The sequence below is a fragment of the Halichondria panicea genome, chromosome 8, assembly GCF_963675165.1.
Source record: "Halichondria panicea chromosome 8, odHalPani1.1, whole genome shotgun sequence".
NCBI lineage: Eukaryota > Metazoa > Porifera > Demospongiae > Suberitida > Halichondriidae > Halichondria > Halichondria panicea.
Window position 1 is genome coordinate 5,535,097 of NC_087384.1, and position 25,810 is coordinate 5,560,906.

The window sequence follows — 25,810 nt, forward strand, 5'->3', positions numbered from 1 at the left end:
AACATGGGGTTTTTATTGTACTCGAGGCACAATGGAAAGGGGTCACTAATGTACTAGAAACTTGGTCATAATATTTATACCTGAGGCATACATGCATGCAGTCACACGAGGAATACAGAGGCCAATTGTCTAAGAGGAGTGCAACACGTATCTCTACAGGCAAGTTAAATTAAAATACTGATTTAGTAAAAATTGGTGTTAGGCCGTTGCACAGGTTGTCCGACCTCCTCTGATATTGATCTACATATAATTATGTATATATTGTAGGTAATGCATGAGATGATGTCATATACCACTATACAATGCCATTGTTTTATGGGGAATCAATTCTGCTGCACCTTACCCTGATCTACATTGTTATCATGATGACGTCATGCACCAGCACTATTATATATAACAAAAGTACAGGAAGAGCTTAATGAAAATTCTGCTGGGCAGGGCCAAATGGGACCCCGGATGGATGTCACAGGCAAATAGTGCTCCTTGCTGGAAAGGGCAATACTTATAGAGCTAGCTATAGATATCATGGTTCCTCATGCTCAAGCTCTTGCTCTTTTATTGCTAACAATCACAACATTAATTACAAAAGGTGAGTGAGAGTCCTTTCTAGACTAAAATTAATTTTGTGCACAAGATTATTCAATTTATGACTTTTTAAACTCCACATGCAGTGACTGCCCAAGTTGACCCTACCACAAGTAGACTATGCAACAGTGCAACAAGATGCAATGAATGTATTATAGCAGACCCAAGATGCGTGTGGTGTGCTGATCCAGTAAGCTCTAGCTAATTCAGTAGAGCTCAGTTTTTTTCATTTGAAATGTCCACAACTCGTTCAATTATATTGCAGGAATACAATGGCATTATGAGATGCTATGTGAATGGTGATCCTGGATTCACTTGCAACTCTCTACAAAACCCAGTGGGTACAGTCGTCACAGTTTCTACTCCTTCACTTGGTGATAATAATCCAGTGACTCCTTCGCGAGTGAATGTGACATTCAGACCAGGTGTGCCAAACTGAACATGATTTGACATGATCTGATGATTAACTCGAGGCCGTGCCGTGGCCAGTGGGTTATAGTCAGAGGAGGTCCGACATGCGTGCGCGAATTACTACAAGTTCCAATGCATTGATGTCATTGCGCTCACGTGATAATATCCATGGCCAAATACACTAGCACTTTAGTGATTTGTGCACGCCGATCCTCTGGGTTGTAGTAATCAGTGGTTTGTCTGTCTACCACAAGTAGACAGCCTCAATACCAGCCGTTTGTTGTCTGAGAAAGAACGCCTGGTCAAGTTCCAATGTAGAACTCGTCTAATATTTCTTGGGCCAATAATTGCAAAATCAGCCCGTGAATATCATTATGATGCTTACGCAGCTAGCTGTAGGGGCCAAGCCAACTTAATAACATGTTTCACGGACTTTCATTAGCAATTATAGACCAGCTAGGCCTGTAAAAAAAAAAATTATGAAGTTAAAAATGAAGGCGGAGAGTGGGTGTTTTTAGACTGTTAGAGAAATTGTTAGGCTTCCCAAACCACACTGGTAAGTTGTGGTCACAAATAAACCTTAATTATAAGGGTATGGAGTGGGTGATTGTGGGGTGATTTTCACAAAAAAAAGACCTGCTTGCATCCGTGAAGCATGTAATTAAGTTGGCTTGGCCTAATTATAGTATTGTTGTGTTTGTGGTTACCGAAATTATGTTCAAACTACTCAAGCCTAACCACTTGCTGACTACAGTGCAACAACCAAAGAGAGTAGATTTTTTTTTATATTATTATTTTTCACATTTTGTGGCATATCTTCTGAAGTAAAGGTGATATGATCTATTTGAGTGCAGGTACTGAAAGTTCAACTATTGGCGCTTCCATTGGACCACCACCTGTTACATCATATGACATCATCACTATGAAATGGCTGTCTAAAGATGTGTACCTCCGAAAATATGTTAGGAATAGAAGTAGCTTATTTGTTTGAGTTAAGATCTGAAATTTGTTGTGTATGTACCTGAGTATATTGCTCATCTTTTGAGCTTCAACAGAAGTCTGGGCTACTAGTAAGTTCTGAGAAATACTGCATTTTGTTGTTTTTTGGTGGCAAATATGTTAGGAATACAACTTTCGATTTTATGCTAGTTAAGGTCTGATTTTTGAGAAGGATGTACTACAATAGTGTAAAATTCATTTGCACTAACTTACAGGAGCTAAACAAGTCTCTTCTTTGCTAGAGCGGCCCTTCTTATCAAAAATGGTGATTTTGCTCCGTTTTGCTACTTTTGCTGACGTATGCAATGATATTCATTGATTTGTGACATCACAAATCATCTTGTTGTTATTTGCTACATCCAAAGGTCATGTGATGTCTACCTGCAAATACACAGTTGGTGTTGGTCATTCTGTGTCACAGGGGCGTGGCAATTGAGCCTTACACGTAGGCAAATCGCCCCAAAAGTCATAAAAAGCACTGTTTTTGACAAGATGGGCCGCTCTAGCAAAGAAGAGGCTAGCCTAACTCCTGTAAGTTAGTACAGATGAAAAGTACACTATTGTAGTACATGCTGCTCAAAAATCAGACCTTAACTAATATAAAATCGGAAGTTGTATTCCTAACATATTTGCCACCAAAAAACAACAAAATGCAGTATTTCTCAGAACTTACTAGTAGCCCAGACTTCTGTTGAAGCTCAAAAGATGAGCAATATACTCAGGTACATACACAACAAATTTCAGATCTTAACTCAAACAAATAAGCTACTTCTATTCCTAACATATTTTCGGAAGTACACATCTTCAGACAGCCATTTTATACTGATGATGTCATGTGATGTAACAGGTGGTGGTCCAATGGAAGCGCCAATAGTTGAACTTTAAGTACCTGCACTCAAATAGATCATATCACTTTTACTTTAAAAGATATGCCACAAAATGTAAAAAATGTGTACCAAAAAAAAAAATCTACTCTCTTTGGTTGTTGCACTGTAAGCTAAATGAGTTCTACTGACATTGGAACTTGACCAGGCGTTCTTTCAGACAACGAATGGCCTGGTCCTGAGTCTAGTACATGAAATAAAGTGTATCTGTATGATTACTAGCTGAGGCCCTTCTCTTCCGGATCTTGCTGCAGTAGTATATATAGGCAAGCTACAGCCGAGAAGGGTCACCCACCTCTACCTATGCCACCACAATTAATCGTGCGCGGCAGCTTTTTTATTAGCTACGCGCGCTTAAAGCTAAGCACTCGTGGTAGACACATTAAATGCGCGCAGTTAAACAAAGAGCCGCCAGCGGTAGGCAGAGGTGGGTGCCCCTTTCCGGCAACCGTAGCAAGCAAAATGATGCAGTCTCTAAACTGTGAGCTTAAATTATGCCTCAGTGCGCATGCGCAAGTGAGGTATATATACGGTATAGTGTATTTGTGTGTGTGTGCAGCTGCTCAAGGATCAATGAAGTGCAAGTAAGAGTTTCTGTAGGCTTCTAGCAGTGGCGGATCTAGAGAAACAAGCAGGCAGGTGCTGATGCAAAAGGAAAGGAAATACACCCACTTCGGCGTCATTTCCGGTTGAACATTGGCGATTTTAGGTATGGTTTGCAAGTAAAACTGTGCCTAGTCCGCACTGCGGTAGTGCAGTCGTTGCTAGTCCAGGCCATGCAGTCAGCTTATAGCATGCACAGCTTTTAAAAGACACAACTGCATTAGATAATAGTCGAATATGCAGAATTGTCCTTACAGAATTACTAAGTGACTCTCAGTAATCCCCAGTCTGCTGCTCGATGTTTGCATACATAATTATTTTTTTTACAGTAAAACGTTTAATTAGATGGTGCAAAAGACTAACTTTTTATCACTGCTGTTCTTTAGAATGAGTGTCAAACATCCATTGTTGTGTCTGATTATCGATGCCTTACTCTATAGTGATTCCATATAATACCAGGAGCACGTTACAGAAGGAGCGTCTAACTCTGCATGGGTTCGGAAATCGCATATCGTGTGTTTTCCTATAAACGCCGCATTGCCTTATAAGAAAAGTGTGTAGTACTGTGTACAGACCGCGGTCAGCCTTTTGTATGTAGTGCAGCAGCAGGAGAGCTAGGTTGAGCCAGAAAGAGCTAAAATGAAGAGCTATAGGTCTTTAATGGATGTTGGTATACATCATGGCAGAGACTGTCATTGGTGAGGTACAGAAAATTCTAAAAGAGGAGCATATCCAATTACTTGTAAAGAGAAAGTGACCCAGACTAACACATACTATAGGTGTTTTGTTTTTGCAGTAGGGAGTCTTACTGGGATTCTTAGAAGGAGAGCTTACTACCAGGCCTATAGCTAACTAGCTAGCTGTAGCTTTTCATTTTTATTGACCCATGCTTGGTAAAAGTGCAACCTATATAGTTAGACAAAAGTGTTAATGTATTTTATATTCAGAGGCACCATTTTTATTAGTGATGCCTGCTGTCAGTCACAATTTACCAAGCCACGTATCTTTTTTTATACCATCACTTCACACTGCAGTGACTGTAAAGTTTGAATTATTGTCAATTTGCAAACAAATGAGTTTTACTCTCTATATAGACTGCATGCAGACACTGTAGTTCATATATAGACAAAATGACACCCTCATTCAGTGCTGAACTAATCGCACATTTGATCTCATAGATATAGCAACTATAATAACTTAACGTTATTGTAACCATGCATAATTATAGTCAAGTGCCGTTTCAAAAGTACGTACACAGGAAAACCATGCAACAGTTCATGCAACAACTATATTATGTTAGCTTTCATTTCAGAATGGTGCTGCGAAGAAATCTTTTGATGGTTCAAAGGATCACGCTTTAATTGATGTGTGCATATATATAGAAGTGATCTGTGCACATTAATTTGTTAACACTCAGAGTGCATGCATGCACTGCGCCGCCACACATAGTTCCATAATAGAGGCATATTGATTGGCTATATATATTTAGTAATTGATCTGATTGGCTAAAAACATTACATTATACATGGAAGCATAGAAGGTATACTTATTCTACAGGAAGTGGACGCATATTCTACAGGAAATGGGCGCCAATTCTACAGGAAGTGGACACATATTCTACAGGAAATGGATGCATATTCTACAGGAAGTGACAAATAATTTGCAGGAAGTTCTCAAAAGTTGGAATGAAATTTTTAGTGAAAGTGACAAGAAGATGACAAAAAACATGGAGTGTTCAGTCAATATTCATTCTTTCCATGTCCACTGTTGCTTTGTATTGCTTTTTCCAGTTGGGCATGGGAAGGGGGGCCAGGAAGCATCGCTTGACACTTTCTATTGAGTTTTTTAAGGTTCCATTCCGGTCCAGTCTTCTATATACTCCCCTCCACTCTACCACAGAGCCTCATTCTTCTTCTTGTATTGTTGCAGTTAGTTCTAGGTTCTTTTTACATGTCTTTTCTTTCCAGTATCTTCAACAAGCAAGCTCTACTAAGTTTTACTGTAGTTTTTCGTTGTTTTGAAGCCGTCTTCTTGTCTTTTTCTGTCAATTGGTGTCTCTCACACCTCTCCAGCTCGCACAAATTTAATTTCTGTTGCTACGCACCAAACCTGGCTTTTTATAACCACGCCTCGCGCATGCGCAATGAAGTCCAAGTTAGATTGACCACACCCACTCATAGAATATGCGTCTTAGTAACCACCCTCGGGCTAACCGCAACCGCGGAGGTTACATAGACGCATATTCTACTCTTAGGTGTAGTCTATCCTATACATAGTGCAGAAAACAACTCTGCATGCATTGATCTAACTTGTGGCCTTTGACAGAATGGCCACTTCTGAGGGGGCAGCGATCAACGCAAAGTAACTTGTACAAACAACAGTGCTTGAAAATTCTTGAACGCCCATGCACATTCGGAAGCCCATACACCCACGTTTTTCTGTGCATGAGAGGGTGCATGTGGTCTCATAATCATTACACTCGGCATTTATAAATACCTCCCAGAAAATCAGTAAACTGGGAGGGTGTTTGAGCAACCTGAGCCCCCCCCCCCCCCCCTCTAGATGGATACATTACCTACCGTATATAGCGGGACATTTTTGCTGGTGCTATTTAGCTCCAGAGCCCTCGGTAAAAATTTTATGGTTTCTATACTCGCTGCCAAAAAATCACACCCACCAATAGCGTGATATACCGGTGCGTGGGAGTTTATCCCAGTTTTAATTTCGCGTTAACTGCTCTGCCCTTTAAAAACTCAAAATGTTCTTTTTCTAGAGTTTTTTTCTAGTGTGAGAAAAGGGATACGCCATGCAGTCACACACGCATACACACACACAGGAGCCCCTATTTCCTTTCCGCTCACAGTTCAATCAGCTCGTAACTTTCCTGTGGATGTTTACCTCCTCATGGACTTATCTGCTTCCATGAGGGATGATCTAGAGCACCTCAAAAGGCTTGGTTCTAGTGTGGGTACGTTTGAGTATAATTGTTGGCTGCAAATTTTTATGCATTCAGTTTGAGGTACTTGTAGTACGTATACTGAAGTCATATAGATCAAAGGAAAAACCATGCAAAATAATTATAGTACTTACTTGCGGCAACCACTGTATAGGCAGGGGCGGATCCAGGATTCTTGATAGGGGAAAGCTAAAAATATTTTACTGTAATAATGGATGTTGTTTATTATATGTTAGCACATTACTGTTACTCTTAGTAGAACACACACATAGACCTGGCAAGATCGAGCTTGCCTCTTCAAGACTCATCATGCATCTTCAAGATCGAGCATGCCTCTTCAAGATCCACCAAGACTCATCAGGACTAACCATAGAATGCAATTAGTGCAGGCATTAGTATATAAACTGGTTGTCAAATTGTGTATAGTAGTCTTGTGAATAACCAATATCATTTATCTACAACTATCAAGTGAACCTTTTCACATTGGTGTACTCGGCAGGATTGCAAAATGGCAAAACCTATGATTACCCCTGAGGCATTCAATGGACAAGGAAGCTGGACTGAGTGGTATGTCCACTTTCAGAACGTTGTGGAGATCAATGATTGGGATGAAGCAAACCAGCTAAAGTGGCTGAAGGTGCGATTGACCGGACGAGCCCAGACAGCATTTCAGAGACTACCAGCCGAAACAAAAGCCAGTTTGAATAGTACAGCCGAAGCTCTGAAAGAAAGATTCGAGCCGGCAAGCCAGAAGACTCGCTATCAGGCTGAGTTCCAGACCCGCCGAAAGAAGAAGACTGAAAATTGGGCGGATCTAGCTGAAGACCTCCTGTTCCAGGCAGACAAGGCTTACCCCGACCTGGACAGCAAAGCCCGAGAGACGCTTGCCCTGAATGCTTATTTGGCTCAGCTGGACAACCCGCAGATCGCTTTTGGCGTGCGACAGAGGACACAAAAAAAACAAAACAAAAAAAGTCGTCTGTTTTCAAGCACATGTTTCCTGCATGGCTCATCAATAATTATTCACGCTCAGTAATAAACTGGGTGTGGCCATGATAATGTAACCGTAGCTATACGTGCATGCGCAGCAGTGAGTTGATAGCTAGCTCGAGCTAGATTCTATTTTCAGGCTTGTCATCAAGGCCAGGGGGGTGCTCAAGCCCCCAAAGCGCCCCACTGGATCCGCCACTGTTAAATTGTATATTATGATAAAGCACTCTATAGTTGGAAAAATAATATTCATAGAGAGAGACAACTTGAGCTTTTTCTTAGGAGGGGCTGTCTATATAAGGCTATCCTTCAGAAACAAAATTAGAATCAAGAAAAGCTTCAAGTTTTTTTGTTTCTGATCTCAGACTATTATATACAATTATGCAGCCAGAGCTCTTCAACCTTATCTAGACTTTAAGCACACACTTTATATATATAGCTTGTTGCAGCTCAATAGGCTTTTTGCAGCCTCTCCAGAATCTGGGGTAGCAAAATCTGTTCATATATATAGAAAGTTGCTGTACTTTAATATTATGGTTATGACATATGCATGCACAAGCAACTATTATATAGATGTCTAGTCGTTAAATTGCTCGTCTCCAATATGTATAAAAGCAGAAATTTGGTCTGAATATTATAGTCAGATTCTGCATATTGAGTGTGTAATTCATAGTCCTCATTCTGATGTTTGTGACCGGCTCCTCATAATTATACTGTCTTGAGGGATTTACCTTAAATGATAAATCTGAAGTTGCCATGGGTCAATCACTATATCGTGATGCATCAAAGTATGATCTATGTATAGCTTCTTAGTGCATGCATGCAGTGCTATGGTGTCTTGTATTATATTTATTTTACTCCGTGTGTTGTCTGTATCAATATTGTTATCTTACGGATCGTTAGCTATATACTGAACGCATGCAACTATTGTACCAGATCTAATAGTTCATTCATATTCGATATAAAAATTAACATTTGACTTGGGAGTGAGACTATAATTATAATGAAGCGGATAGTGTATATATGTACTAGAACCATAGTTTTTATAGCCGTTAATTAGGTAATGCATGGTCTAAATAATCATTTTTCTTGCATTTGTATATAATAAGCTATGCTTACCCTTATACTGCATGCATGGTTGTTATATCTTTTCCTATATATAATCATACAGCTGATGAAATTGCAGACATCTCCTCTGACTTTAGGATTGGATTTGGTTCCTTTGTGGACAAGCGAGTGTCCCCATTTGTGTCACTGGATATTAATCGTCAAGAAGATCCGTGTCTCAGTGGTTGTGTGAGCACCTACAGTTACAGGCATCACGTGGATCTGACTGATGATTCACAGTTCTTTGGTGTAAGCACTACATATATATCTGTGAAAGTAGATATTTACATTTAAGCACACACTTGTGGTATTCTACTCTCTATATATAATAATATAGACTGGATGCACTGCTCATAGAACGAAATTAGCTGAATTGTTTCTATATATGTAATATCCTTTGCATAATTTGAAAAGCGCTATAATTCAGTACAAAAAACCTGCAGTTGGGCATGCGCTTAAAATAAAGATTCGAGTAAGCGCTAATAATCCAGTTTCTACGGTAGGTGGTCATTAGGTGCAAGTATTTAGCAGGTTTTACGGCATAATTATATTGATTTTTCTGTCGTTTGCACAGGCTGAAGTTGATCGTCAAGCAAATATCTCTGGAAATCAAGATTCTACTGAGGGTGGTTTCGATGGAATGCTCCAGTCTGTTGTTTGTACAGATGTGAGTTGATTTAATAATATCACAGTTTCAGATATTACCCGCCCACATGCAGTTAATTGGATGGAGAGATGTATCGCGTAAGCTGCTTATTTTCATAACTGACGCTGGATTTCATATAGCAGGGGACGGGAAGGTTGGTGTGGCTTAAAAATTATACTGAGCACACATGCATACATGCACGTCTGTATTTGGGTATTATATAAGATAATTATTATATCGTGATTAGACCCATCCTAATTGCATGCTACACAGCAGCTACAGGTGGGATGGGCTAAATTTTGAAACGGTGTTCTGTCTCAAAATTACTCCCACCCAGGTTTTTGCCTCGAAATTACGCCCACTCATAGAAACTCTGAGGCGCTTGAAATGCAATGAATACATCAACATATACAACACTGCATGGTAATGTGTGGGTGAAGTAGCGCATCCATGTCCAGTAATGCCATCAACATATATGTGACAGGGCCAATGAAAACGGACCTTAACGCGGCAATAATTAAATTAAGCTATAGGCCAATTTAGTAGAAATGAAAAACATGGGCAAAAAAATTTTTTTTTCACAGGTGCTAACTTCAACCCTTCCTCTACCTACCTGTAAAAATTTGGGTCTCTACGAAGCTTTAAACAGGTCAAGCGTGGACGTTGAAGAAACTCACCGAACGTTCATTTTTTACAATGAAATTTACGGTCTACGTGAGGGGAAATTCCCTGGGAATTTCCCTATTATTGTTAATTATTTTTAACAAATAAAAGATGACAACTTGTACAGGACTATTTCATCAGCCCAGTACTTACAATCATCAAGAGGAGCCAGGTATATTATAGCTCCACTTCTTAACAAACATAATTTAGCAACAGAAATAGATTAGAAAGAGCAGCTATCTAGCTAGCTAGCTTGGCGTAGATCCACTCTTGTTTCTTTAGATGTACGTATCCCGTGCCACTTGTCCTCATAAACACTCCATAACAACCTACAGATAAGTAGTAAGTTAAGATAGACACAATATCAATGTCACTTACATTCTAGCCAATAGACTAGCGTTTCTCAGGCCTCCGACACTTACCACCACCTGGGGGAACCATCAATATAAATGTTACACGACAATTCCACCCAGTTTCCTGGGCCCTCCATGATGTGATCACCCATCCCATCAGGCCTGTTACTACTAAGCACAATGGCAGTGATACCAGTACTAAATTAAAGGAGGAAAGCTTCTTATAAGGCTACTAATAAGTTGGATCAAGCCTTAGATCGATACGGACGAATACTAAGTGAAAGACTACCTATAATAGATCACTTAGGCTTCCTTTAAGCTGTATGAAGGACAGAGACACTTTCTGTAGGCTCCATACAAGTGAGGGATCTTTTATAAGACTGATACATTACACAGATAATAAGTACAAGCTTATAACAAGACATGAGAGCTTACCATTTGAGCGACGGGAGTCTTTGTCTCTTTATTTCTTCGAAGATCCTTCCTAGGTGCCAAGCAATCCAGCTACATAGCTATACTAGCTAGCTAGAGAGTCCTAAAACGCCTAGCCTTCATCTAACTAACTTGTCTTCTCCAGAACATCTTTTACTAAGCTTTATGAGTATACGGAAGTGCCCGGAAGCCAATAATTGAACTTCAATTATCATGACGTTTGAGCGTCATTTACTCAAGAGGGCGTTGCAATACCTTCGTAGCGTTCCCTCGAACATATCTCCGGAAAGAAAGTAGCTAGGAGGTCGATCTTGGTATCATTTTGAAGCTTAAAGGACGCCCTATCTGATTCAACAATAAAAACTGATTCGAAAATGCCCGCGTTAAGGTCCCTTTTCATTGGCACTGTCACATATGGGTCAAGTGTATGCATCTATAGCTATCCCCTTATGTCGCATACCCATGGGTAGCCTATAGCTACCACCATAATTATGCCCATGGGTCACCCAAGTAATGCTGTGTAGCTAGCACCATTGTATACATGGCATACCCATGGGTCACCCAATGGTGTACGGCGCGCATAGCCTTCTCCCAGAGTACCTATAGCACCGTAGTATACGCGTGGGTCACCCAATGGTGTACGGCGCACATAGCCCTCTCCCAGAGTACCTATAGCACCGTAGTATACGTGGCATACCCATGGGTCACCCAATGGTGTACAGCGCGCATAGCCCTCTCCCAGAGTACCTATAGCACCGTAGTATACGTGGCATACCCGTGGGTCACCCAATGGTGTACAGCGCGCATAGCCCTCTCCCAGAGTACCTATAGCACCGTAGTATACGTGGCATACCCGTGGGTCACCCAATGGTGTACAGCGCGCATAGCCCTCTCCCAGAGTACCTATAGCACCGTAGTATACGTGGCATACCCGTGGGTCACCCAATGGTGTACAGCGCGCATAGCCCTCTCCCAGAGTACCTATAGCACCGTAGTATACGTGGCATACCCGTGGGTCACCCAATGGTGTACAGCGCGCATAGCCCTCTCCCAGAGTACCTATAGCACCGTAGTATACGTGGCATACCCGTGGGTCACCCAATGGTGTACAGCGCACATAGCCCCTCTCCCAGAGTACCTATAGCACCGTAGTATACGTGGCATACCCGTGGGTCACCCAATGGTGTACAGCGCACATAGCCTTCTCCCAGAGTACCTATAGCACCGTAGTATACGTGGCATACCCGTGGGTCACCCAATGGTGTACAGCGCGCATAGCCCTCTCCCAGAGTACCTATAGCACCGTAGTATACGTGGCATACCCATGGGTCACCCAATGGTGTACGGCGCATACACCCTCTCCCAGAGTACCTATAGCATCATAGTATACATGGCATACCCGTGGGTCACCCAAAGGTGTACGGCGCATACACCCTCTCCCAGAGTACCTATAGCACCATAGTATACCTGGCATACCCGTGGGTCACCCAATGGTGTACGGCGCATACACCCTCTCCCAGAGTATACCTATAGCACCATAGTATACATGGCATACCCATGGGTCACCCAAAGGTGTACAGCGCGCATAGCCCCTCTCCCAGAGTACCTATAGCACCGTAGTATACGTGGCATACCCATGGGTCACCCAATGGTGTACGGCGCATACAACCTCTCCCAGAGTACCTGTAGCACCGTTACCCAGGGCACCTACACCGAGTACCTACAACACTATTGTTTTTAAGTTATAGTTAGTACATGAGCATGAGGTATCTATGTGTTATATAGTGTCCCAAATACCGAGGGCTTGCCCGAGGGATGATATTTTAGGGACACTATAACCATAGATATCGAATGCACATGTACTAACTGATTTAGATCCCACTTTTCATTGGCTATGCATGTATACTATCCCTGCCTCAAGCAAGAAGTGTATCTCTAAAAGCAGTAAGCCTTAGCAACAGCTTTATTTTTGAAAATGTCCTGTTCTAAAAGGATGATTTCTGCTTCTCTACTAAAAACCTTCGCATTGGCCCTGAATGCGCTGTTTCGGACAAGCTAGAGGATAACTATGAAGTTCTGCACGGCTAGCTAGCTAGCAAGGAACAGCTTGCTACACTTTCCCAAAAAGAAACAAGAGTCTACTGAATGGGTATGCAGTAAACAATTTTGAAATTTGAACATATGACTGCAGGATAGGAACAGGAGGACAAAGTTGACAAATGCCTAGAAGACCTGCTTGTGACAATGGACCTAAAATCATTGGCTTTCAGTGTTCCTCGTAGAGATAAGAAAACTTACTTGTGAACCCTACCATCAACAAGTGCAACTGGTTTAGTGAAAAAACTGAACGCTACATGTATATAGAAACTGGTAGTGAAAAAACAGAACAGCCTTAGTAGCTATGGCTAATAAATTATCATCATACAACTTCATTCATCATTTCTGTACTGTAAAAAAAATTAAACTTGTACATAGTTTATACTCTCAAGCTTATAATTCCCTGGGAAACTATGAGATTATGGCTCTTTTAATTCCCTGCTAAATACACACACGTACAAGTGGGATCTAATAACAGCGAAAAACAGTATTCATAATTTGATTCGTATAATCATAAATAATTATTAAGATGATTTGAAAGAATAATGATAATTATGGCCTCATGGAATAACACGTTCCCAGGATCTCCTATTCTTTGGTCACAATTGTTCAATAAGATAAGATACGGTATTAGAATAGAGGGAAAGTTAAGAAAAAGGAGAGCCTGGTATGCGAAGTCGCGTGACATAGAAGGATGGTAGAAGGGTGAAATTGAGCATGGGCAGGTAGAGGTTGAGATATTGGACTGCCCCCACATCTATACTATAAATTATGACAAATAAACTGTGTGGACATGATGACCATAAACTTGGAATTGGCAAACAGTTTAATGTGTTATACAAGCTTGCTAGCTATACTTAGTTATACCAATACTAGTACTAGATCTACGTAGCTAGATTCTACTTAGCTACTAAGCTACTTGCTATCAGAGCTGGGCATGCTGGTTCTGCACTGAGCTTGGTCTCTCGGTCTGCTGCTGGCCTGGTAGATTTTCTAGTGTCTTAATTAATGCGAGGGAGAATACTCTACGTCACGATTGTGGGCTACATATCGCCCACGTTCATATGGATCACGCGACTTAACATACCAGGATTTACTTTTTCTTTCACGTCCTTCTTTAGTGCCTCCCATCAATCATCCTAGCTTATTTATATTGAGAACAGACAAGAACAAGAAAAAGAAAAGCCTGGGGACGAGGCTAATAACAAATGATATTTAATGTCAGAGAGTAAAGATATTGATTTAAACAGTGTGATATTTCACGTTCTTCCTATCGAGGGCACATGGACAAGTGGTGCCATTAAAACTGTAATCCTTATGATTTTGGTACTCTACGGTACGTGTATGTAACTTTGTATGTAAATTAAATCAGTGTAAACACTTCATTGTAGGTCGATACAGAAGTATGCGAACAAGTATTTTCGTGGATGTCCAGATATGTCAACATAATTATGAATAGGCACTGATTTATTACCCCCCCCCCCACCCCCACAGACACCATTTCTACTTCATTTGTCTGATTCACGTAATCGTACGCATGTACTATTAATAATATCTCCACTCACCTCATTAATATACTCACACGTGATACAAATGTGTTATCACAAACTGTACTACGGTGCTATAGGTACTTTGCCGTACACCATTGGGTGACCCACGGGTATGCCACGTATACTACGGTGCTATAGGTACTCTGGGAGAGGGGCTATGTGCGCCGTACACCATTGGGTCACCCACGGATATGCCACGTATACTATGGTGCTATAGGTAGTCTGGGAGAGGGGCTATGCGCGCGCCGTACACCATTGGGTGACCCATGGGTATGCCACGTATACTACGGTGCTATAGGTACTCTGGGAGAGGGGCTATGCGCCGTACACCATTGGGTGATCCACGGGTATGCCACGTATACTACGGTGCTATAGGTACTCTGGGAGAGGGGCTATGTGCGCCGTGCGCCGCACCATTGGGTGACCCACGGATATGCCACATATACTATGGTGCTATAGGTACTCTGGGAGAGGGGCTATGCGCGCGCCGTACACCATTGGGTGACCCATGGGTATGCCACGTATACTACGGTGCTATAGGTACTCTGAGAGAGGGCTATGCGCGCGCCGTACACCATTGGGTCACCCACGGGTATGCCATGTATACTACGGTGCTATAGGTACTCTGGGAGAGGGGCTATGCGCGTGCCGTACACCATTGGGTGACCCATGGGTGCCACGTATACTACGGTGCTATAGGTACTCTGGGAGAGGGCTATGCGCGCGCCGTACACCATTGGGTGACCCATGGGTATGCCACGTATACTATGGTGCTATAGGTACTCTGGGAGAGGGGCTATGCGCGCCGTACACCATTGGGTGACCCATGGGTATGCCACGTATACTATGGTGCTATAGGTACTCTGGGAGAGGGGCTATGCGCGCCGTACACCATTGGGTGACCCATGGGTATGCCACGTATACTATGGTGCTATTGGTACTCTGGGAGAGGGCTATGCGCGCCGTACACCATTGCATGGGTGACCCATAGGTATTCCAAGATAGACCCATATACTCTGATGGCATCAGTCTGGGTAGGTTGTATGCATAGTACACCATTGGGTGATCCATAGATGCATACATTTGACCCATATTACACGCATATACAGTATGCATTGCTTAGCATATAATGGGTAAACAAGATAGACCTATATACTCTGATGGCATCATTGGACCACCCTGAAGTAGCGAGGTATAAGAAAAGTATATACAAGTCAAGACTTAGAGTTTTGCATCAGAAAGTTGTTCTTTGTCACTGTCAGAGTCTTCAACAAAGATTCGGGGAAGATTGTCCTTAATTGTCTGCATATAGGAGCAATAATTATTGGATCTAGCTATCTAGCTATCTTTAGAGCTAACCAGCTTACACAAGAAACTGCTAAACCTTTTCTGACAGCTGCATGCTCACTAACAAAATTGCATCACTTCCAACTCAAAAGCTAAAGTGGGCATATTTTCGAGCGTGGGCGTATTCTCAGTAGAATACGGTAGAGTAAGGCATCTATATTCAGACACAATGCATGTTCAGACACTCATTCTAAGGAAACAAGCTGTGATAAAAAATTTTGTTTTGCACCATCTGATCAAGCATGTGTTACTATGAATGTATGCAAAAAAGAATTGATAAATATCAACTACTAAGTCTTCAAGAGCTGAAAATGTGCTAGTGTCTGATAAACGGTAAGAACAGACAAAAAAATCGATCATCAGACACAACCTACCGTTTCTTCTGTAGGGGAATATGCTGAGAGTCACATAGTAATTATGTAAGGACAATAACTAAACAATAAAACCCCCAAAGTTGGAGTTGCATATGTCCATGCAGCAATTATTTCTGCTGAGTCACTCGCGTATCAATGATCAGACAGAAAATGAGGTCAAAGGTCAAATGTTCTTGGCATCCCACGCAACTGGGGTTTTATTTTTAGTTATTGTCCTTACATAATTACTATGTGACTCTCAGCATATCCCCCTACAGAAGAAACGGTATAGGCTGTGTCTGATGATCGATTTTTTTGTCTGTTTTTACCGTTTATCAGACACTAGCACATTTTCAGCTCTTGAAGACTTAGTAGTTGATATTTATCAATTCTTTTTTGCATACATTCATAGTAACACATGCTTGATCAGATGGTGCAAAAGAACATTTTTTATCACTGCTTGTTTCCTCAGAATGAGTGTCTGAACATGCATTGTGTCTGAATATAGATGCCTTACTCTAGTACTTTTTATATACCCTTGAAGATCTTTTCCGAAGAATAGTTTGACTATTATTTAATATTGAAAGGTGCATGCATGGTCCTTTAAATTCAAGTGCATGGTGAAAAAATTTGTACAGTTGTTAATTTTTGAGCAAGCAAGCAATTGACACACTGGATATAAAATATTATGTGTGTCTATAATTATATCCCATGATCTCAGCTTGGGGGTGTAATCCTGCCTAACGACGGGTCGTGTAAGATCAGTGGCACCACAGCACCTCAGGACTATAACGACTGGATCACTCTGGACTATCCCTCCATTGGGCAGATTGCTCAGACCTTGAGAGCAAACGAAATCATCCCGATATTTGCAGCTCAAGCGAATGCACTGCCGGTTTATCAGGTGACTATCAGCATGCACATATGATTATAGTCACAATTATTATTTCATACTTGAACTGAATGTGTGTACAAGCATGCATGCATGTAATGGTGATATCGTATAGTGGATGTATACTTTGAACTTTGTCCTTTGACTCCACCTGATCTGTTTTATATTGTATGTATAATTCAGAGCGAAGAGAGGCTCTAATCAGGTCACGTTTAGATTTTGGCGGTGGACGTCAGTGGTGGACACATTAGAACTAATGGCTTTGGTTGTTGCAGACTGTACGGTTTGACTTTTAACTTGGAGGACGTGTTAGTGATTGTACTAAGGACACTTAGCTCAATTCTACAGCTCAGAAGGCATTTTTTCAAGCGTTCTGGTTATAAGCTAGATAACGCCTCTTAAAGTGACAGATCATTTACAATACAGTGGCCGGGCTCCGCCCAGCTACCACTGACCATAGACAATTATACGTTATCTCTATGCTCTGACACACCCCAACATTTGAATGTGATGAATCAGAGTGATGAAAATGCGTAGCAAGTTGCACTCCTAGTTATGTAGTGTATGTATACTTTGAACTTTGTTCTTTGATTCCACCAGTCGCTGGTACGGGAATTGGGAGAGGGGGCTTTCTCTGGAACACTAGATAGAGATTCTGGAAACATTTTAGAACTGCTTCGGGACAGTTATAATGTGAGTTTTCTATACCAGTAATGGATTAGACAAGGACGTTGTATGTGCTTGTGTCATTATTTTTGATTTATTTTCAGAATGTGTCTCAGAAGATTGTTTTCGATAGACAGCAGGTGCCAACAGGAGTCTCCGTGGATATCCAGCTATCAAGTTGCCCAGGACCGTGAGTTAAATTTGTACCTAATTACATGCACAAATTACATGTTACATATTCTCAATTGCACCCACTTACCCCCCTTGATTCTCTCTCTCTCCTCATACGCACTCACAGAGTCGCGGGGGGCATTTGCACTGGTGTTTTGATTGAGAACAATGCTACCTTTAACGTGGTGGTCACACTACAAGAGTGCACTCCAGATAACAGTGGCACTGTACAGTAAGTATAATACAGCACTTTTATACTTTCGATTGATTGATTGATATACAGGGTTCCTATTCGAGTGGTTGGCTTTGGAACTTTCACTTTCAACTTGGAAACAATCTGCACCTGCCCTTGTGACACTGACACAGTGAGTGCTTAACATGTTTTGATAGCTTCATTTAGGCTAAGCAAGGGGTGCATGGGCAGATATATGAACCGTAGCGCCCATCCAAAGAAGTTATGCTGGTACTTTCTGTGAAAACGACACAGCTCCATCTTCTGTATACAGTTACAGATCACATGCAGAACACACTCTGCCACAAAAGAGAAAGGGACCTGAGCTGGAAGTAGACCATGTGTTCTGATGTTCAGAGGAAGCAGTCTCATCTTGAACGCTTGATCTGTTCTAGGATAGGTCTAGTGCTATATTAACTTTAAAGTCTCATGGTTTTTTGTCTTTAACAGCTGCACAGTGAACATCTTGCATCATATTGACCTTTGACCCAATTATACGCATGCGCAATAGTGGGCGCTTCTACGATTGCAATTAGGCCTCTACATGCAGGACAGTTAACTACGGTATGTGTTTTAGTTAACTGCATATACAGTGTAGCTTTGATATGCCTTAAAAATCAGTATAATTATATTTATACCACAAATACGTCACCACTAATTGGTCAACAGCTGTACGATATACAGTATACAGCCCCAGGCATGCACATGCAGTTTTCAAGTTTTTTTAGTTTTTTTAGTTTTTTCATTTATTCAAGCAAAGAGAAAAGAGCCATGTTTGACGGTACTAAGACTCAAAGCGACGGCAGAAACACGGAAGGTGCTCTCCAACAAGATGGCTAAGCCATGGGCATGGTTTAGATACATTTTATTCAAGAAGAGCTTGCAACTCCAGTAAAGCTAGGACGTCGAATGGTCAACGCTTGGACCAAGGAAGCTCTTGAGTATCTGTAGGAGTCAATGTGTTGCTCAACTATATAGCTCTTTGACGGCTGCAAAATCTGGCATAGTCTTGTTCTTTTTGCAGTCTGCATCGTGGATTGAATTGTTGCTAGGGGGAGGTCCTTTATAGTGCTGCGGTCACGTAGTATCAGTCAGATATACCACACCTACTCTGAGGATAGGCACCCCGTATATCCTCCTATTAGGTGTGGTACATCCTATACATATAATATAGGCTGTCAATGCTAGATACATAACTACAGTGTGGTTGCCTATACATGTTCAATGTGTGCTTATTATTTTCATTGCAGTCTCTAAATAGTCCAACCTGCAACAGCAATGGAACACTGGAGTGTGGACATTGTGACTGCAACCCTGGAAGGTGAGCGTAGTGGCCAATATTCCTCTTTACCCTGTATATATCCCATAGATTTGGAGAGTTCTGTCAATGTGATGCAACAGGACAGGGTGGTGTACAACAGATATGTCCGTGCGTTAACTTTTGTTTAATAAATTTGAAGAAGTTATTCACCTAATATCCAATTTGCAGACTTGGCCCCACTGAAGTTCAGTGTACTAGCACTGACAGAGGGACGTGTATGTGTGGGGAGTGTGTGTGTAAGAGGGATCAAGCTGTGAGTCAATAAATTATTGTCTGTTTTTTATCACCCAATTGTTAATGCAGGGTTTCTTATTTTTTGGACCTGCTTGTGAGTGCAATCGTGACGACTGTCCCTCATTCAACGGAGAGCTGTGTTCTGGAAGGGGCGAGTGTACGTGTACTGGGTGTCGATGCAATGTGGAGCCTAGCACTCAGTTGCTATATACTGGAAATGCGTGCGAATGCTCGCCAGTTACTGATTGTGTCGACCCTAACAACGCATTGGTATGTTGTGTTGATCCCAACACTCCACTGTAATGGTTTCGTAGCTGAGTCTTACATTAGTACGTACAACCTTTTTGGATAATATAACGAGTCTATTTTTCCTTACAGGAAATATGCAATGGGCGCGGTACCTGCGACTGTAGTGGGCAGTGTTATTGTACGTTCCCCTACCTAGGAGATTACTGCGAGTTGTGTTCAGGAAACACGAGCTGTCTAGATAATTTATGCCAATCCAATCGAGAGTGCACTGCTTGTGCAATAGAACTTTTGGATTTGTTCACCGATGCAGCCACTTTTTTCTCAATTGAAACTTTGACAACCCTGCCGAATGAAACAACTCTTAAATTTGACGTCACAACCAAGAATTTTCAGCTTCATCTGCCCCGTAGCTATTGCCCAGAGACATGCTCTCAGGATATTGTTATTATCAGTGGAACTAATGATGTCGACTACATCATCGATAGTAAGAAAACACAAAACATACCTCCCTGCATGTTGTGTATCACGCCTGGTATTTATAGTTATGTTCTTGGGAAATTTGGTAATTTATAATTCTAAGCTCCTATAACTCCATATACTCATGCCTACATAATGTAGTATATGTACAGTATAGACTCTCGCTATTCCGGCTCTCTGAAGTACGGCCACCTCGATGTATCGGCCATTTGGTTTGGCACGGATTGCTATAGCGGGATGTTTATTGCATAAAATTCGCCCTGAAATGTGGCCACTCGCTATTCCGTATACTGGTCAGTATACTGGCTTTCGTCTCGGTAAATTCAAAACTTTATTGAGAGCCTCGGTTCCATTATGTGTTTATGGCTGCATGACAATCGTTTATCTCGAAAAGCCCTAGCCCATCTCTATAGAAGAGGTGTCTACATGCACATGTGTGCATGAATTACACTTGTATATGCATGCGTACTTTTCATTGCCCCAAACTAGGCAAAATTAGTCATTAGATTCAAGGTATAATTATATATAATTATATATAGGGTCGTTTTTTGTCTCAAGGGTGCATGGCTAGATTAACGAGAGTCTACTGTTAACTGCATGGTTGTGTATTATATTCTCGTTACATAATATAGATCAGATGGCAACTCGCTGTGAGTATATCGGATCTACCTGTACCCATCGTTACTATGTAGCAGTCCACAAGATCCCTCTCCAGTTTACTGATGTACACGTTGAGTTCAGAAAGTGTAAAAAAAAGCTTATAGACAATTTGAATGCATACATGCATTTAAGGTTTTTCTAGATTGCAGTCAAGTGTCAGCCTTAGCTCCTACTTGGGTTGTTGCTGCTGTGGTCAGTGTCACTATAACTACCGTACTCTCTATTGCTTTAATAATAATGATCAAGCTACTTATCGTAACCATGGTAAGTTGACCAAAGACCGACATTGAGCATGGTGAAATTGTGTGTAAATTAAGAGTGCAAGTAAACTGTTTTTATTGAACTTGAAATGTTAATCGCAGGACAATTTTATAATTCGAAAGCTTGATCAGCAAATCTCAAGCATTAGGGCTACGTTGGTGAGTCACTTTGTAAATATAATTGTAGCTACATGTTTACCCTATATATAAATAATTATGTCACCTTTAATAAATTATACAGTAAAGTATGCATGCATGCATGGGAAATAATTATAACAACATTATGACACACAAAAACTATTCAGACTACGACATACTCAGGTTATTCCAGAAGCGCTAGATCTGAATTCTAACCAGGCTTATGGACAAGTGAGGATATCTTTCGTGATTGTATACTGTTAACATAATAATTATATCAAATACATGCTTGCATGCAGGCAGTCAGTTCCAATACACCTGGAAGGAATACTAGCTCTGAGGTTAGCAACAATAATTTTGGCAATTATATAGCTAAGCAATTTATCATTCAAAATCAGAGGGTCATTCATGTGTCAGTGGAGGTTGATGAAAAACTGTATCACTCCTTAGTATAGCCACATTTGTATTTTTAATTTTCTGGTGCGTAGTCCACTACTAAATTCCACAGACCCCCCTAAATTACTCAGAGGAAGAGGAGCATCTATATGAGGTTGGCAGCTATTATAATGATGTGAAATTCTGGCATTTAAGTCTTGTTTCATACAGACCATCTCTGTATGTGGTGATGAATCACTTGACACCACAGAGCTGCAATCAAACAATGCTTATGGACAAGTAGGTTATTTTACACGGTGGCACCATCTCACTCGTATTCCTTTGACTCCCATGTCTATACAGACCCAGACCCATTTGGAAGTTGATCCAGCACTACAACAAGAGCTATGTGTTGATTTGCAATCTAACATGGCATATGAGCAGGTAAGTTAAAAACTATTCATTATCTGACCATACTTTTAAAATGCATAATAATTATTATAGGTTGCTGCGGTTGGCCACTAGCTCTCTGGCACAATCCACTACCAGTTCATCAACAGATGTATATTATTATTACTCGCAAACAATTAGCTAAGAACAATGTGTCATCCCTGAGTGTGTATAAATTATAGCCTTCAGCCTTTTTTTTATGATAGACACACTTGATGAAATAAAATTTTCCACAGACAGTGAATTTTGTTAATCTATAGGAAACACGCAGAATACGAAATAGTTATCAGTAATCCGGTCACTGATGCTGAATGTGCATGAATATATAGAGATATATATAAACTGAGAACTATATAGAGGAGAATTTGTACTACATATCCCATGTATAGGGAAGCTATATATAGGTGTCAATCAAGTGAACTGCTCCTGAGGTGAGTGCATGATTTCTTTCATAAAATTCTTGAGTTTTATAGAAGATGTATTCCTACGTATAATGAATGTTACTAGTCTAAGATCTAGTGAGTCACCCACCCACCTCTTCCATAACAATATAATAATACCAATAATTATAGTTTGATGTATGTGTCGCTGTGTATATATAGAAAGTAAATGTTGGAAGTGACGTGGAAACGCTGACATATTCATGATTCGCAAACATCCTCGAGATAATGAAGATTTGGGCCCGTGTAACGGAACACTGACTGTCCTTTATAGAGAGATGTATACAATAGCTACATGTATACAGTTTCCTTATTCATGAGGTTCGAAGAGGTCACACATCACATATAACACACCACCTTGTACCATGATGTGCTCTGACACTAAGGAATATCCATTGAAACTCTCAGGATACTCCAGGGTACAAATTCCATGTACCCTAGGGTACATTGACTTGTGATCAACCTAAAGCCCACCCTCCACCCTTAAAGGGCTCTCTCTTTTATAGGACACTACTGTGACACACTATAGGATCACATTGTGAAGATCAATTGTTCAGTATCCAATCATATTCACTAAAACTACCCGATCCCATTGGAACTGGGGTGGGAAGTTGTAAATGCGGTTTGTCAAGTGCAAGCACACACACACAAAATGTGCACAGTGCATGCACGGCAGGGATCAAAGAGGGTTTACTACTACTCAGTTATAAATGGGTTGGACAACAGCTTCTAATCAATACGTGTTCATAGTACAAGCTGCACCTCAGGAAATACATATAGAACTGCCCTTGGTAGTACAAATCCAATACTGTAACACCCTTGATATCCATGGTACAACTATTACATATACATTATACTGAATGCATGTGTACAAGAATTTTATAATAATTTTATTATGATCTCTTTCCCCTATATATACACTCTTTTCCAATATCCCCCACTTTTTCCTCCTTCTTTCCACTATTATGATGCCCCACTCTCTATTCCTTTCTTTCCCACACACAGGCTATAATTATTTGGTAGAAGTACTCAACTAAGAGTGGTGTCTGGAGTTTTGGTGTCGTGCTGTATGAGATTGGGACCATACTATAATAAGAGGAATAGTGGTGTGTGTGGTATCATAGAAGAAGCTAGATATAGAATTTGTTACTCGGAGAATATGGTTGTTGTGCATCCGCTGTTTACTGGTTTTGGCGATTACTATTGCATGCTCATTCATAACAGCTAAAAAAAACCATCAATCTCTCAGATTTTATAGCCAAGTTTATTGCAACTGGCAAGACTTTAGACTCATCTCCATTCTTGAGCCTGTGGAGAATGTCTATATATCTAATAGAATTGATTGTAACCATGCATGCAGAGTCTATAATTATATAGGCCTTGGCGGATTATGCTCTATTTTCTTCTCAAGCTATTTTTCCATGCTACTATTAATTGTCAACTATCAAACTCACTCTATAGGAGTCTAATTGAGTGCTGAGTGACAGTATACAAAATCAATTATAGGATTTTCAGGAGCGACGTAATTATATATAGTTACTGGTAGTTATGGTACACGTTAAACCAAGTTTTGTGTAGTTAGATCTACATCGTTCTTTTTGATAATCGTATTACAACAGCCAGCTGTAGGTAGTCTTCTACATGTATAAGAAAGATTCAAACTGTTTAGACAATAATTGCCACACTTTTTTCGGCTTTGAAACTTACTCGTTTATGCCTATTGTTCTCGTCAAAGTCAGAAAATGTGCCTATTTTTCCCAGCATTATTCTCAATGCTCCAGGAGTAGCTATATACCTAAAATTATGCTAGCATAATCTGCCAAGGCCTACCTAGAATTATAGGCAGTTGTTAATACGCTGGTGCCAGTCATGACCTAAATTGTGCAATTCTACATGTATACCTTAGATATACATTAAAACGAAGTAGACCATGATGATGTCATGTACCATGCATGCATTATTTATGAGGAATCAATTCTGCTATATATACTTATACAGTCATGTAGACGCAGATCACGATGTTGTCATGCATATCGCATCACTATAGAGAATCCCACGTGAAGCATGCAGGATGTGATTCTATAGTAGTGACTCTGTGTGATTCTCTATAGAGTACCGAGTATACTCGGTGTAAACTGAGTTCACTTGATCATTTCCTGGCTTGTGACAGCTAGGTTGATGTACTGAGACCTCTCTGATAAATAGACTGGTCTGCATGGTGCATGATATGCATAAGTATAGATCTATACAGACTGACTATAGATATAGACTGTGAGTCTTCAATTCTTTTCCCCCTTTTTTAAGGTAAGTGTTTTATCTATAATTATAACATGCATGCATGCATGGAGCTATAAGTATAGGTGCAGCATACAAAATATAGCTAAAAATCAGTCTGTGATGTTAATCAAATTTGCATTAGATCTATATACCTAAATAAAGAATGCCGTCAGGAGGAGGCAGTGGAGGCGATTTGCTCTTTGGATTTGTTTGCGGGGTCATATCTACATTAGGTGTTTTGCTCGTTTGTGGCATAATAATTGGTGTTGCGATAGGACTAAATAGGGCAGGTGAGTCCATGGACAATTCAGATGACGATTCAGATTCTACTGTTACTATTTCCACTGACTTTTACTCACCAGGAGATAGTCGGCTGTTGTCTCTATCCTCGTTCTTTTGCGATGGTGGTTCTCTTGAGCTCTCGTCCAATTCAGTTGATGCTGAACTGTTTCTTATCAACGACACAAGTATACCACCTCTGAATGACACTAATCAATTTACTGTTTCTATCGAGTCGACAATTGCTTCAACAGAGTTTCGATTCTGGCAGTATCATCTTCATCCCAACTCTAACATATCAGTCTCTGTATGCACAGATCTGTTGGTTGATGTTCACATTGGGAAAGGCAATGATAACGCAAATAGTTGGGCTACTAACCCTATAGCCAAGATTTGGCTGAGATATTCCAATATGCACCTGCCTGTTATAATGATTTGCCGAATACATCTACCATTTCATATCGAGTCGAGCAAGAAGATGAGTACTATGTAATTTTACATAATTCGCTATCAATGGAGATCTCTGTAAACGCTTCTTTATACTTTGAGAGAACAGAATACAGTGCCCCAGATTTAAATTCCAAGGAGTCGTGTAATGTCAGTGAACAAGGAAATTGCCTAGTAGGCATTGACTATAGTACTGGGTCTCAACAATTCTTGGTAATTACCTCTATCCCCAAGTGTGTGGACTGGGGTGAGAATGTCAGAGTTTC

At 40.8% G+C, this 25,810-nt stretch overlaps 1 protein-coding gene and 1 long non-coding RNA gene across 4 annotated transcripts; one reads left to right on the forward strand and one right to left on the reverse strand.

Annotated features, from left to right (window-relative positions):
* The first annotated feature begins 452 nt into the window (after nucleotides 1-452).
* Nucleotides 453-22,327, forward strand: LOC135340175 (integrin beta-1-like). 3 transcript variants are annotated; one of them, XM_064536498.1, is made up of 26 exons: nucleotides 453-589; nucleotides 672-775; nucleotides 851-1,010; nucleotides 6,319-6,450; nucleotides 8,600-8,784; nucleotides 9,110-9,202; nucleotides 9,255-9,335; nucleotides 16,698-16,880; nucleotides 17,469-17,561; nucleotides 17,639-17,724; nucleotides 17,833-17,937; nucleotides 17,989-18,070; nucleotides 19,188-19,258; nucleotides 19,307-19,366; nucleotides 19,427-19,511; nucleotides 19,562-19,762; nucleotides 19,871-20,225; nucleotides 20,851-20,964; nucleotides 21,021-21,142; nucleotides 21,241-21,297; nucleotides 21,460-21,507; nucleotides 21,576-21,617; nucleotides 21,785-21,826; nucleotides 21,883-21,951; nucleotides 22,015-22,095; nucleotides 22,156-22,327. In XM_064536498.1, exons 1-26 carry the CDS (start codon nucleotides 526-528, stop codon nucleotides 22,174-22,176), a joined length of 2,736 nt encoding a protein of 911 aa, XP_064392568.1. In that variant the 5' UTR covers nucleotides 453-525; the 3' UTR covers nucleotides 22,177-22,327. The 3 variants fall into 3 exon arrangements, 2 of the variants coding, with proteins under 2 accessions (XP_064392568.1, XP_064392569.1); XR_010396243.1 differs by lacking the exons at nucleotides 22,015-22,095; nucleotides 22,156-22,327 and having other exon boundaries at nucleotides 21,444-21,507; nucleotides 21,883-21,941; XM_064536499.1 differs by lacking the exons at nucleotides 21,785-21,826; nucleotides 21,883-21,951; nucleotides 22,015-22,095; nucleotides 22,156-22,327 and having other exon boundaries at nucleotides 21,444-21,612.
* On the reverse strand, nucleotides 9,950-11,042 carry LOC135340181 (uncharacterized). Its single transcript, XR_010396245.1, has 3 exons — nucleotides 10,633-11,042; nucleotides 10,223-10,272; nucleotides 9,950-10,173 (listed from the first exon to the last, which is right to left on the reverse strand). It is a non-coding gene; the product is annotated as an uncharacterized LOC135340181 (long non-coding RNA).
* Nucleotides 22,328-25,810: the final 3,483 nt, after the last annotated feature.